We start from the raw sequence: 11,767 nt of genomic DNA on the forward strand, positions 1-11,767 counted from the left end.
CGAGAGGCGTAGCTCTTGCCGCCGGGCAACGCAAGGTCTGGCGCAATGCACGAATCTTGAGAGCCGACAGTTAGCTCATCCGATCCTCCTCAACGTCATGGCGCTCAGCGTACTGCGAATGAAGGCTGCTGCCCGTCGCCGTCTTGTGCGTGACCGCGGGGTGTTGCTCTCGCCCCTCCTGCCACGCGGCGGGCCGTGCATCGTTCGCGCGCCAGAAATTTCGCGGCGACGGCTCTTTTGTCCGCGGCATCACGCACAACAGCAGCTCAGGCGTCTGAGCTGCCGCATGGCGAGCACGACGAGGCCACAAAGACGTCGAGCATTAGGCGGTCTCATGCTACGTGGCATTGGAGCAGCAGTCTGGCTGCATCGCTGCAGAGATCTGGCAGTGCGGAAGGGAGAGCCAGCGGCGGCGCGGGCGGCTGCTCTGGTGTGATGCGCGCGGTGTGCCGTGCGCGCTTCTTCCATGCTCGCCCGTCACAAGCGCGCCACAGCCTTGCTTCCCACCACACGCAGCCCTGAAGCACTCCAGCTGCACTCCAGACTTGCGCTCCTCACTCTCATTGCAGCGCAGCACCTCCACATCCTCACTCTCTACCCTTGGCCGGCGCACGTCCGCCATGGCCGACTCCATCTACGCCCCGCGTCCCGACGCCGGCCGCAGCGGCGCAGAGGCATCGCAGCATGCGCCCAGCGCCGATGCCGCAGCGCAGGCACCTGTGTCTGAAGCCGGAGATGTCTCTGCCGAGTCGCTCGAGGCACCGCCGCCGCCGCCGCACCCGTTCCTCACGCGCCCGCTGCTCCATGTGCGCGGCCTGGACGCTGCGCTGTCGGACAAGGAGCTCGCAAGCGGGCCGTTTCAGCTCTTCCTGCCTGTCCGGTGAGTCGCACAGCTTGGCCATTGTGGGAGCAGAACCGATGAGGAAGCCAGAAGAGGCGTGAGGCATGTGCAGCAGCACTGGCAGGAGCAGCTCGGCGTGTAGGTTCCGCGCGGCAAGGCATGCCAGCCTGAGCCTTCGACGTCGTCTTTGCTGCGCCTGCTGCGCCTCGCTCCACCAGGTCCTTAGGGCTGGAGCAATCACGCGGAAGCGCACGTCGCCACGGCTGCTCACCAAACCGCACAGCCTCAACATCAACCGGTCAGTGCCGGAAGGGCAGACGGCCAGCGGCACAGTGGAGTTCCAGACGCTCGAGCGAGGTTCGTGAAGCGGCGCTGCAGATGCGGGACACGGCTGACGTGTACGGTGTCGCAGCTGAGAGAGCACTGGCTACTGTGCGCGGCGGCGTGGAGCTCTCCGTCGCTGCCGACCCGGCAGACGACCCGAAGCCGCAGGCCAAGACGCGGCTGGTGAAGCAGCTCGCGCCAGGCACCGAGGACGTCGACGTGTACGAGCTCTTCCGGCCATTCGGGCCGCTGGCACGTGCGGTGCGCATCCTGACGAACCCGGCGGGCGTGCACACGGGCTTCCGTGGCATGGCGCTGCTCGAGTTCTACGCCGAGGAGGATGCGGCGCGGGCGCAGAACGAGATGCACTGCACCGAGGTGCGCGGCAAGACCATCTCGGTCGCCATCGACTCGGCACCGCGGCGGCCTAGCGCAGCTGGTGGGCAGGAGTTCAGCGCAGCTGCGGCGCCTTTCGTGCCCGGCGCCGGTGCCTCGCGAGGCATGAGCGCCGCTGCGCCCTCCTTCACACCGCCGCAGCGCAATGTGTCGGGCTCTAGCAGCTCGATCTACGCCACGCAGCCCGCCCCGCCGCAGCTCAACTCGCAGCAGGCCGGGCCCATCATCGCCGTGCCCGGCACAAATTTGCAGTACTCGGCCTCTGCGGCCACCTACATCGACCCCTGCAACCTGTTCTGCAAGAACCTCGACCCCGAGATCTCGTCCAACGACCTCTTCGCGGCGTTCAAGCAGTTCGGGCGCATCGTGTCTGCGCGCGTCATGCGCGACGAGCACGGCGTGAGCCGCGAGTTTGGCTTCGTCAGCTACACGACGGCCGACGAGGCGAGCCGCGCGCTGCACGCCATGAACAACGTCGTGCTCGGCTCCAAGGCGATGATGGTGCGCCTTCACGAGCCAAAGAAGATGCGCGAGCAGAAGCTGGCACACAAGTTCTCCGGCGCGCCGACAAACGGCGTCGGACCGCACGGCCGCGGCAGCCCGCCGGTCAGCGGACATGCATCCGAGACGAATGGCAGCCCGGCAGGCACGCCGAACCTGGAGCAAGGCGGCTTTGCCGCGGCGCGCAAGCTGCCCGAGCGGCCTGCACACACGTTCACGCGCGGCGCATCGGACAATGCCGCAGCCAGTGGCAGCACCGGCAGCGAGCCAGCGCCGGCTCCGCTCAGCATGCAGAGCATCACGGCCGAGCTGGCGCAAAAGGTCGGAGCGTTGCCGACCGTGCGCGCTGAGCAGGTGGACGACATCGTCAAGGAGATGCTCAAGCTCAGCTTGCCCGAGACGCTCGAGGCTCTCAACAACCCCGTCGAGCTGATGCAGCGCGTCAACGACGCGCGCGACGAGTTGCCGCAGTCGCCTGTCGCGCAGCAGTCCGCGTTCCTCTCGACACCGCTGCAGCCCGTCGGCACGCTCGCCGACAGCGCGTCCGTCATGTCCTCGGCGCCGGCATCCGCAAAGGAGCGCGAGCGCCTGCTCAAGGCTGTGCATGCCATTGTGCCCGCCGGCAGCCCAGTGGAGGACATCACCGACATGCTCACGAGTCTGAACAAGAAGGACCGCGCGCTCTGCCTCTTCAACGCAGACTTCCTCAGGACGAAGGTCGACGAGGCTCGCGAGATTCTCGACATCACGGAAGAGGACGGCGAGGAGGTCAAGGCGAAGAGCGCGGGCAGCTCGCCCGTCGTGACGTCGCAGTCGCCGGCCGCTGCCATCGCTGCTGCCGCAAGCGGCTCGACCGAGGCAGCAGCCGAGCCCGCCGCACCGACACACACGCTTGTCAGCCTGGCGCGTCTGCCTGCCATCGAGATCATCCGGCTGGCCTCGGCGGCGCCGGACTCTGGCTCTGCGGGCTTGCCGCTGCCGAAGGCGGACCCAGAGAAGATGCGAGAGACGGATGAGTTCATCGACTCGCTCAAGGGCAAGCCGGCCCACGACCAGAAGCAGAAGGTGCGTCAGGGTGATGCTAGCCTCACGTGCCCAGACTGACCGACTCTCTGGCGCAGGTCGGAGACCATCTCTTCAAGAAGATCCGCTCCTTTGGCGTCAAGGGTGCGCCGAAGATCAGTGCGTATGGGGAGAGCGATGCGAGCGCCAGCAACTCATGCTCACCCGCGCCCTCCACAGCCATCACACTGCTCGACTCAGAAGACCTGCGCGCTCTGGCACACCTCATGAACTCATACCCCGAGGTGCTGCGCCAAAAAGTCACGTTCCTCGCCGGCGGCGGCGCCAAGTAGGGCGCCGCGCTGCCGCGCCTCACCTGTCCTTACTCGAGCGCCCCTCTTCGCCCTTCACCGCGCCACTGCGCAGCTGCCTGCATCGACGTCGGCCTCTCTTCTGCAGGGCTCGCGCGGTGGCAGCGCCTTAGACCCTCTCTTCCTTGCGTTACCCCACCCTCGGCGCCGTGGTTCTGCTTCGTCTCGCGAGCTGTCGGCGCGGGGCTGCACTTCCTCTTGAAGCGCGTGTCTAGCACCTCGCTGAATTGCACACGTTGGCAAACGATCACATGTTCTGAGTGCTGTACATGGAGCGTTTGCTATTGCGATGTGCTGGCAAACCCTGCCGGGGTATAACGCTACAGGACGCCTTACTTGCTCTCGGCCGTGACTGCCTCATTGTCTTTCTCCTCGTTGTCGCTCTCGTTCTTGCCCTCCACCTCACGCTTCTCGTCATCCCTGTCCTCCACCTCCTCCTCCTCCGCCTCCTCCTCCTCCTCCTCGCGCGAGGCACTCGCATTCGAGCTCTCATCTGAGCTCTCAACCGAGCTTGCGGCTGATCCCATGCTCGAGTGCGTCACAGGGAGGCCTGCCTCCAGTAGCCGTTCCAGCCTTCCAAGCCGCCGCTGGTGACGTCGCCTTCTCTGCGAGCTGCGGGGACTACGGGGCACAAAAGCTCTCCCGCCGTCATTCGTCAGCTTGATTGCGTCTCGTAGGGCCCTGCGAGCGTGGTCGACGTTGAAAGCGTTGAGCGAAAGTACTGTTTGTCGTAGAGATCTCAAGACTCTGGAGCCGGCCGTATACGCAGAACGGGTGTCGTCAGGCATGCTCAGGAGCTCCACCATGCGGCAGTGCAGTTCTTCGGTGACCTCTTCGCTTTTGAGCCGCGCAAAGCCGCCTGCAATTACGGTCCTCGTGAAGTCCGATCCTTTATCTTCGGGCGCACATGCATAAAGAGCGGAGTATGGCGCTCCCCTGCGGAAGAGGGCGAAGGCATAGTCGCTCAGGCTTGCACATTGCCGCGTCTCCCCTGCGCCTCGCGTGACCGTCAGACCAGTCTCGTTCATAGGCTTCCAGAGCGCGCGGAGCTTGTCCACTTCGGCTTTACGAGGCGACTCAGAAGGATGAGCGACCTGCGAAGCTGTTCCTGTGCAAGCCGCCTCAGCGCACGGCACGGTCGGATGGGCAGACGGCGGACGTACCTGGCGACGCCAAGTCTGTGGCGACTGGCTGCTCAGCGTCGGGAACGGCTTCCGACTTCTGCGCAGCTTTGTGCGCAGAGTTCGAGGTCTTGGCGGTACGGACGGCAGAAGTTCTGACGGTCGGGCGAGCAGACGCGCGACCCCTGGTCGTTCTCCCGGCGCCTGGCGTCCCGGTAGTGCTGCGTGCCTGGGCAGCAACGTTGCTAATTTCGTGTCGACGTGCCGCAGCTTCCATATCGTCGCACAGCTTGTCGCTCATTCGCGCTGCATCGAGCAACGCGGCTTCGTCGTTCATCGTCCGCTGCAACGCGGCAGCAGCCGCCGCAGCCGCCGATGCAGCAGCTGCAGCAGCTGATGCCGCAGCGGCGGCCGCTGCCGCCAGTGCTGCCGCCGTCGTCGAGTCGAGTGCGGTGCTGGTGCGAGCTGCGCTGCCGAAGGATGAAGCTCGCTCGACGTCGCGAAGCGCTTGCTGGCTCTGCGCCTGTCTCTCGATGAGACCGCGCGTCGTGGGAGGCTGAATCGGTGGTTGCCCGACTGCCGGTCCGACGTGGGTGAGCTGCGCCTGCAGAAGCGCCCTAACGTCGTCAGACATGTGCAGCGAAGGGTCTGCAGCGGGAGGCGCGACGATCTGAGCCTTGACGTCGCTTGAAGGTGGCGCCGCCCGGAACCAGCCCGCTGCCGTGCTCGCAGCGGTCGCTTCCTCGTGGCGCTTCTTCAGCAATGCGTCGAGACGAGGCACGAGCTCTCGCATGATCGCAGTCCCAGCAACGACGTCGCACGCAGCGTACTCGACCTGTCGATCTTCGAGATGCATCAGCGACCAGTTGCTGGATCGCACGCTGTCCTCCTTGATCAGGCGGCGCTGTACGTAGATGCGCGTCAGATCGCGCAGGGCGATCATCCAATGCCGACCGGCCCATCGCTCCGGATCGGCCAGCTTGGCGACGGTGGAGAGCTCGAGCAGCGAGCGCGACGGCACGCCCCAGTCTTTGTAGAGCTTGTGTGCGTCTCCAGAGATGGCAACGCCGTACTGAAGCGGACATGAAGTGTCAGCATCTCGCGAGCGCCTGCACCAGAGACACACGCACCTTCCAGCTCGACTCGTCGGCCATGAGCTCGCGCAGCCCGTCAGGAACGCAGCCCATCCGACCGATCTGCAGCAGCAGCACCATGCCTGGACTCGCAATTTGCAGCAGCGAGAGCTTGCCGGTCTTGTACGTGCGCTGATCGAAGGGCCACTCGGCGTCGACGGACAGCGGCACGCCGCGCGGGACGCACGCCAACAGCTCGGCCGCTTCGATGGGACACGCCGTCACCGCCACTGCCGGCTTGCGACCGCCCATGTATGGCGCACACGTCTCCATCGTGAAGGTCTTGAGTCCTGTCTCGAGCCGAGTGCGCTCCACCTCGTGGAAGCGCGCGCGCTGTGCCGCCGAGGTGCCCACGCTCCTTGAGCTCTGTTGCCGGCCTCCTCTTTTGGCTGCGCCATCGGCTCGCGGTCGTGCAGGAGCCTTCAAGCTGCTGCTGCTGCTTCGCGACAGTCAGCATGCATACACACCAAACAGCGTGGAGCGGTACTCACCTCGCTTCCTTGCGGGTGCGCGCCGAGGCAGTACGAGGCGCCGGCTGCGCGCGAGCCTTGCCCTTCCCTTTGGCCGCGCGGTGCGCTGCCGCAACATCGTCCTCATCGCTGTGGACTCGGGGTCGCGACGTGCTCGCCGTAAGTTGCACCCAGGCCAACCGCTCGCGCTCGAGCCTGTCACTGTGAGCCTGCGCCGCCTCGGCGCTGACGCTGGCCTTGAGGCCCTCGAAGCGCGCACGCCGCTTCGCAGGCGGCCGCGGCGCGCAGGCGGGCGACAGACGTGGTGAGGAGGCGCCGCAAGAGGAGGAGGAAGATGAGGCGCTGCTGGAGAGAAGCTCGATGGGATCCTCGGCCGCATGGCCGCGAGCGGCGCGTGGCAACGGCATGAGCGTGGCGGGACAGATGCGCGCCAGCGGCGTCGAGAGCACACGCAGCAGCGGCGCCGGCATGGATGTTGCCAAGGTAGCTGCTCCGAAGCCAAGTCTCGACGAGCCAGAGTGACTCGCCGGCCGTCGAGGAAGTGCGCCGAGCGGTGGCGGAGAGGGCAAGAGGTGGAAGAGGTGGAAGTGGAGCGGAACGAGCACAAAGGACGCGTACAGTGGCGCGCCACGCGCGCCGCGCGAGAACAACAACAGCAGCAGCAGCACAGCCGCGAGGCATCGAGTCGCTCCCAACACTCCAGGCTGACAGACACACGGGCCCAGTCACACAGGGTAAATACAGGTCATTGCATGCATTCAGCTCGCGAGCGATCAGCTCGACATGGTACCTGGACGAGCGGCGACAGAGGCGGGGGGTGTCAGCGGCAGGTCGCGTGTGCTGGAACAAGGGTCGTGTGATGCGCTGGGATCCTATGATTCAGGTAATACTGCCTCGCAAAAAGCAGCTGGCTCATTTTGGTTGATGGTCGCCTCATGTAGTATGTTTCGTCCTCTCCTAGCTCACACAGCACGGCGCACGACTCACCTGAGGATGCAGAGGCACGGAGCGAGCCATCGCAAGGCGGCGCAGGCGAGGTCTGGCACTGAGCGGTGCGGCGTGTCAGCGGCTGGCCGACACGGGACACAAGCACGGCGCAGGCGAAGTAGAGTCATGAGGAGTGCCCGAGAAATGGTTTAGTGCGGGCGCTTTCAGCATCGGGATGATGGGCCCTCAGCAGACCGTCGTGATTGTGTATAATCATCCTCCGTCTTCGCCGGGCCGTGCGGAGCAGGAGCGGGACAGGTGCTCACCTGGTGCGTGAACTGACGGGCTCGACGATGCAGCGAGTGGCGAAAGCACGGCAGATGCCTGGATAGGAACGAGTGTCAGCCGATACTGCCTGGCAAGCGCACGGGTCGCAGCTCCTTCTTCCAGCACGATGCTCAGCAGTATAATCAGCCATGATTGTCCGCATTTGCACACAGACGTCCGCGCAAACGGCCGCCTGTGCACCTTCAGGCGGTAATTCGAGCCCAAAGGCCCATCATCGCAACGTCGCAGGATGGTCACACGTCAGGCATGCTCACCGGTGCAAGGGCCGACGTGGGCACAAGGCTGCGCGCGTCAGCCGGGCGACATCGTGGATGATCTGTGTGCGAGACGTGTCAGCATACTGCAGCACTCAGCAGTGGCACCACGGCGCAGCGCTGCAAGGTCAGTGTGTGCATTTCTCTGCGACTTTCGGAGCAGCGACTCTAGTTTGTATGTGATGCTTTCGTGTCGTCCTTCCCTGGCGCTGCACTCCGCGTCGGCGCGCTACTCACGTGGCGAAGAGGTTCATGAAGAGCGGCGCAGAGGCCGGCGCAGTAGCGCGCTCAAGGCGGACGGTGAGACGACATGGTCGGAGCTTGTGGTGGGCGAGAAGGAATGGGCAGCGCGGCTGGTGCACGGTGAAGAGGCTGCCGCGCGGCGGACGATCTCGGCCGAGGCTCGCTCTGCGCGATCTCTGGCGCGTGCGACTCTGGCACTGGCGGTGCCGTGCGGTGCAACTTTCTGGGAGCGGCTCTCCAGAATCTCTCGCAGCCCTTCCTTCTCACCGCCCAGCCCGCTCCCTCGCCTCCACCACACATCACTTTCGCTCCTGCGCTGTCGCCCCATCACAGAACCGCAACTGCACCCGCCGCATCACACACACTAGCGCCATGGGCAAGGACGAGAGCAAGAAGGCCGAGAAGAAGGCCAAGCGCGCCGCCGAGGCCGCCGCTGCCGCACTCGCTGCGCCGGCCGACGGTGCCGCTGCCGCTGTGGCTGCGCCGGAGGAGGTGAAGGAGAAGAAGAAGAAGGAGAAGAAGGAGAAGAAGGCAGACGCCGCCGGCGACGTCACCATGGACGCCGCCGAGGATGCGGAGGACGCCGTGGAGAAGGGCGAGGTGCCGCCGGAGGCCATCAGTGCCATCGCTCGTGAGTACTTCAGCGGGAGCGGGCAACGGCTGGCGGGAATCTGGAGCGAGGAACATCGCTGCGTGTAGACACGCCTCGTGCTCAGTCCAGCCTGGCATCTGCATTGAGTCTAGCGTCGCTGCGAACCCCGCCGCTCCTGGGATGAGCGCGTGCTGCGAGCCACAGCTACCCGTGTGCAGATCGTCGCGAGCCAGCCATGCGACGCCCTCATGCATGAGTGCTCGCCGTCCGGCAGCTGACACGCGCCGAGCAGACCCGCTGGCGACTAAGAAGCTGTCGAAGAAGGTGCTCAAGACCATCAAGAAGGCGTCCAAGTCGCGGGGCCACGTGAAGCGCGGCGTGAAGGAGGTCGTCAAGGGCCTGCGCAAGGGCGAGAAGGGGTGAGCACGACTGCCATACGTCTGCTGTGACCATCTGCTCACACAGCTACACAGCCTGGTCATCCTGGCCGGCGACATCTCGCCGATGGATATTCTTTCGCACATCCCGATCCTCTGCGAGGAGACGGACAACCCGTACGTCTTTGTCACCTCCAAGGACGCTCTCGGCGCCGCGAGCAGCACGAAGCGGCCGACGTCGTGCGTTATGATCTGCCCGACGGGCACGGGCGCCAAGAAGGCGGCGGCGAAGGGCGCAGAAGAGAAGGGCAAGGAGGACTACGCTGAGGACTACGCGGCGCTGCACGCCGAGATCCGTGTGCTGGTGAGTGGCCTGTTCGCCTGTCTGGAGCAGAGCTCACCTCTTCGCTGCAGGACGAGAAGATCGTGATGGGCACGCAATGAGCTGCTGCCGCTGCGTCCGCCTTGCCCCTCCCATCTCTCACCAGCTCCGTTCCTGCATCATTTCTGCCCTGTACACTAGCCCAATGCACGCTCTCTCGATACGCTATGCTCGTGGCATGACGAGCACAGATGATCTGGGGCATAAGGTCATTGCATTCGCTCGCTGAGCGAGGGGCAGGGAGAGGAAGCGGCCAAGAGTGGGAAACGTGACGTCGCAAAGAACAGGGCAGACCGCACGGGCATCGCCGCGCCAGCATCGCGGCGCTTAGACGCCGTTCGACTGCTGTGCCTGCTGCTGCGCCTGCTGCCGCGAGCTGGACTCCTTGAGCGCCAGCAGCTCTGCAAGGGCGGGTGTGAGTACGGCAGCGCGGGACAAGCAGCGGCGGCCGACTCACGCTTCGAGCGGAACTGCTCGTAGTGGATGTGCGCCGTCGTCTCAATGAGGTCCTGCAGGTGCGTCCTGCGAGCGCGCGCAGTGTCAGCACCAGCCCACGCTCAGAGCACCGCGGGCGCACGCACCTTGTGAGGAAGTTCCGCAGGTAGACAAACTCGCAGTGGTTCTCGTTCTCGACGTTGATGACGCCGTAGCGGTTCTTGCGGCCGCGCACGGACTTGCCGTCGATGACGACCTGCTTCTCCGAGCCGACGACGGCGAAGGGAATGAGAGCCTGCGGGCGTGGGCGGGCGCGTCAGCGTCAGTGGTCAACGGACACGCCACACGCTACTCACGCGGATGCGCTCGTTGAGCTCGCGCTCCTCGTCCTCGTACTCCTCGTTGTCGAAGGGGTACACGCGGATGTTGTTGTACTGCATCTCGGCGCGGATCTGGTCGTGGAGGCTGCTCAGCGACAGACAAGCAGCTGTAGCGCGGCACCGGCACTCACGCGCTCCTTGAACAGGTCGCGCTCGTCGAGCGTCAGGCTGTCCGACTTGGCAATGACGGGCACGACGTTCACGACGTCCGAGAGCTTCTTCATCACGGCCACGTCAATCGGCCGCAGGCCGTGGCCGGTGCTGTGGGCGGGGAGGCATGAGCATCGCTGCAACGGCGTACACTCCTCCACGCAGTGCGCCAGCACTGCATCATTCGGGCCCCTTCGCTGTTGCAACCCTGTGCAGACCGCCAATCGGACACAACCGCCGCCTGCGCTGTCGCTCGCATCCTGATCGCGCAGCACTCTCCGGGCACTCACGGGTTGATGAAGAAGAGGCAGACGTGGATGCGCGTGTCGGCAATGTAGCGGTCACGCATGGCGGTGAGCTCCTTGCGCAGGTAGGCGCTGTGCTGGTCCTTGATGTACTTGACAATCGGGTCCCAGCAGTTGTCGTTGTTCACCTGGTCGCCGTAGCCGGGCGTGTCGACGATGTTCAGCCGCAGCTTGACGCCGTTCTCAATCACGACTGTGCGGCGGTGTCAGCATTTCGCGCCTGTATATGCTACGTGGACGAGACGTCGCTTGCGGGCATGCGATCTGGGCTCGCAGGCAGAATGATCCGAGCATGTGGCCCATGCGCCCGGTGCGAGCGGGCAGCCGCGATGCATCTGCCGCTCTAGCGATGGCACAAAGGCCCTGCTCTGAGTCTCTGCCCGGCACACGGCAAGCCGGCGCGCGCGCCCGCCGAGCTCTGCGGGACGAGCTGCCAACCTGGCCCTGCCCCTTTCGGCGCCTCTCTGCCGCTCAGAGTGCGTGTGCAGCCCGCCCAGCATCCGCAGACAGCCTCGCAGCCAGACTCACGGTGCGAGACGGGGTGGATCTCCGTCGTCTTGCGCACCGCCTCGTGCGACTCCAGGCGGCCCTTGGACTCGATGAGGTGGCTGCTGAAGAGGGTGTTGACAAGCGTCGACTTGCCGAGGCCCGTCTGGCCGACGACCATGATGTTGAGCGCAAAACCGCGCTTCAGCAGCTTGGCCTCAATCTGCGAGGTGATCGAGTCGAAGCCCTGGGGAAGAAGCGGACATCAGCATCGCATGCGTCGGCAGATCTCAGCCATTGTGCGAGGTGTCGACCAAGAGACTGCTCTGGCAGGGCTGGCGCCTGCGCATCCACCGGCACAGAGTACCGCAAGGCATCCAGCATGCGCACGCAACTCTCCATACATCCTCGCGCACGCAGCGCAGGCCGACAGCAGTGCTGGTGATCCGCCGAGGTGCTGCATACTCACGACATAGCCCTCGAGCGGCGTGTGGGGCGTCTGAGCGACGGCGGCCATGCTGGGCAGACGTGGGACGGGCGGCGGGGCAGGGTGCAGCAGCGGCGCGGCGTGGCGTGTGGGTATCGGATGCGGCGGCGCGCAAGCAGGAAGGGAGAGGAGAGACGGAGGGTCGTGAGGTGAGGATGGGAGCCAGGAAGGAGCGGGAGTAAGAGTCTGAGCGTCGAGTCGCTGCTGGCCGACGCAACAGCTCCCGCACCGCGACGCTCGCA

General features: G+C 65.3%; 4 protein-coding genes across 4 annotated transcripts; 2 read left to right on the plus strand and 2 right to left on the minus strand.

Annotated features, from left to right (window-relative positions):
* Nucleotides 1–516: 516 nt before the first annotated feature.
* On the plus strand, nucleotides 517–3,852 carry FA09DRAFT_330742 (hypothetical protein). The gene is made up of 5 exons (XM_025742727.1): nucleotides 517–880; nucleotides 1,125–1,198; nucleotides 1,254–3,127; nucleotides 3,184–3,244; nucleotides 3,305–3,852. Exons 1-5 carry the CDS (start codon nucleotides 621–623, stop codon nucleotides 3,415–3,417), a joined length of 2,382 nt encoding a protein of 793 aa, XP_025597385.1. The 5' UTR covers nucleotides 517–620; the 3' UTR covers nucleotides 3,418–3,852.
* On the minus strand, nucleotides 3,703–6,747 carry FA09DRAFT_330744 (hypothetical protein). The gene is made up of 4 exons (XM_025742728.1): nucleotides 6,181–6,747; nucleotides 5,687–6,128; nucleotides 4,599–5,628; nucleotides 3,703–4,543 (listed from the first exon to the last, which is right to left on the minus strand). The coding sequence occupies exons 1-4, from the start codon at nucleotides 6,627–6,629 to the stop codon at nucleotides 3,768–3,770; spliced, it is 2,697 nt and encodes an 898-aa protein (XP_025597386.1). The 5' UTR covers nucleotides 6,630–6,747; the 3' UTR covers nucleotides 3,703–3,767.
* Nucleotides 6,748–8,208: 1,461 nt separating this feature from the next.
* Nucleotides 8,209–9,448, plus strand: FA09DRAFT_330746 (L30e-like protein). The gene is made up of 4 exons (XM_025742729.1): nucleotides 8,209–8,562; nucleotides 8,816–8,942; nucleotides 8,997–9,264; nucleotides 9,315–9,448. The coding sequence occupies exons 1-4, from the start codon at nucleotides 8,304–8,306 to the stop codon at nucleotides 9,342–9,344; spliced, it is 684 nt and encodes a 227-aa protein (XP_025597387.1). The 5' UTR covers nucleotides 8,209–8,303; the 3' UTR covers nucleotides 9,345–9,448.
* Nucleotides 9,449–9,477: 29 nt separating this feature from the next.
* On the minus strand, nucleotides 9,478–11,692 carry FA09DRAFT_330748 (putative CDC10-septin). Its single transcript, XM_025742730.1, has 8 exons — nucleotides 11,508–11,692; nucleotides 11,081–11,285; nucleotides 10,538–10,745; nucleotides 10,229–10,358; nucleotides 10,074–10,169; nucleotides 9,864–10,012; nucleotides 9,740–9,804; nucleotides 9,478–9,683 (listed from the first exon to the last, which is right to left on the minus strand). The coding sequence occupies exons 1-8, from the start codon at nucleotides 11,553–11,555 to the stop codon at nucleotides 9,610–9,612; spliced, it is 975 nt and encodes a 324-aa protein (XP_025597388.1). The 5' UTR covers nucleotides 11,556–11,692; the 3' UTR covers nucleotides 9,478–9,609.
* Between the last annotated feature and the right edge of the window lie 75 nt (nucleotides 11,693–11,767).

Source organism: Tilletiopsis washingtonensis (genome assembly GCF_003144115.1).
Source record: "Tilletiopsis washingtonensis strain MCA 4186 unplaced genomic scaffold FA09scaffold_14, whole genome shotgun sequence".
NCBI classification, from domain to species: domain Eukaryota; kingdom Fungi; phylum Basidiomycota; class Exobasidiomycetes; order Entylomatales; genus Tilletiopsis; species Tilletiopsis washingtonensis.

Bases quoted from the DNA above. Each gene is read 5' to 3' on its own strand.
- FA09DRAFT_330742 (XM_025742727.1), top strand. From the start codon at position 621: ATGGCCGACTCCATCTACGCCCCGCGTCCCGACGCCGGCCGCAGCGGC. The intron at 1,199-1,253 runs GTTCGTGAAGCG...ACGGTGTCGCAG, and splicing joins GTTCCAGACGCTCGAGCGAG to CTGAGAGAGCACTGGCTACT. The intron at 3,128-3,183 runs GTGCGTCAGGGT...TCTCTGGCGCAG, and splicing joins CCCACGACCAGAAGCAGAAG to GTCGGAGACCATCTCTTCAA.
- FA09DRAFT_330744 (XM_025742728.1), bottom strand. From the start codon at position 6,629: ATGCCGGCGCCGCTGCTGCGTGTGCTCTCGACGCCGCTGGCGCGCATC. The intron at 6,129-6,180 runs GTGAGTACCGCT...ACTGTCGCGAAG, and splicing joins CGCACCCGCAAGGAAGCGAG to CAGCAGCAGCAGCTTGAAGG. The intron at 5,629-5,686 runs GTGCGTGTGTCT...TGTCCGCTTCAG, and splicing joins CCGACGAGTCGAGCTGGAAG to TACGGCGTTGCCATCTCTGG.
- FA09DRAFT_330746 (XM_025742729.1), top strand. From the start codon at position 8,304: ATGGGCAAGGACGAGAGCAAGAAGGCCGAGAAGAAGGCCAAGCGCGCC. The intron at 8,563-8,815 runs GTGAGTACTTCA...CGCGCCGAGCAG, and splicing joins GGCCATCAGTGCCATCGCTC to ACCCGCTGGCGACTAAGAAG. The intron at 8,943-8,996 runs GTGAGCACGACT...ACAGCTACACAG, and splicing joins CTGCGCAAGGGCGAGAAGGG to CCTGGTCATCCTGGCCGGCG.
- FA09DRAFT_330748 (XM_025742730.1), bottom strand. From the start codon at position 11,555: ATGGCCGCCGTCGCTCAGACGCCCCACACGCCGCTCGAGGGCTATGTC. The intron at 10,746-11,080 runs GTGAGTCTGGCT...ACCGCCGCACAG, and splicing joins GATCCACCCCGTCTCGCACC to TCGTGATTGAGAACGGCGTC. The intron at 9,805-9,863 runs GTGCGTGCGCCC...GCGCGCTCGCAG, and splicing joins CTGCGGAACTTCCTCACAAG to GACGCACCTGCAGGACCTCA.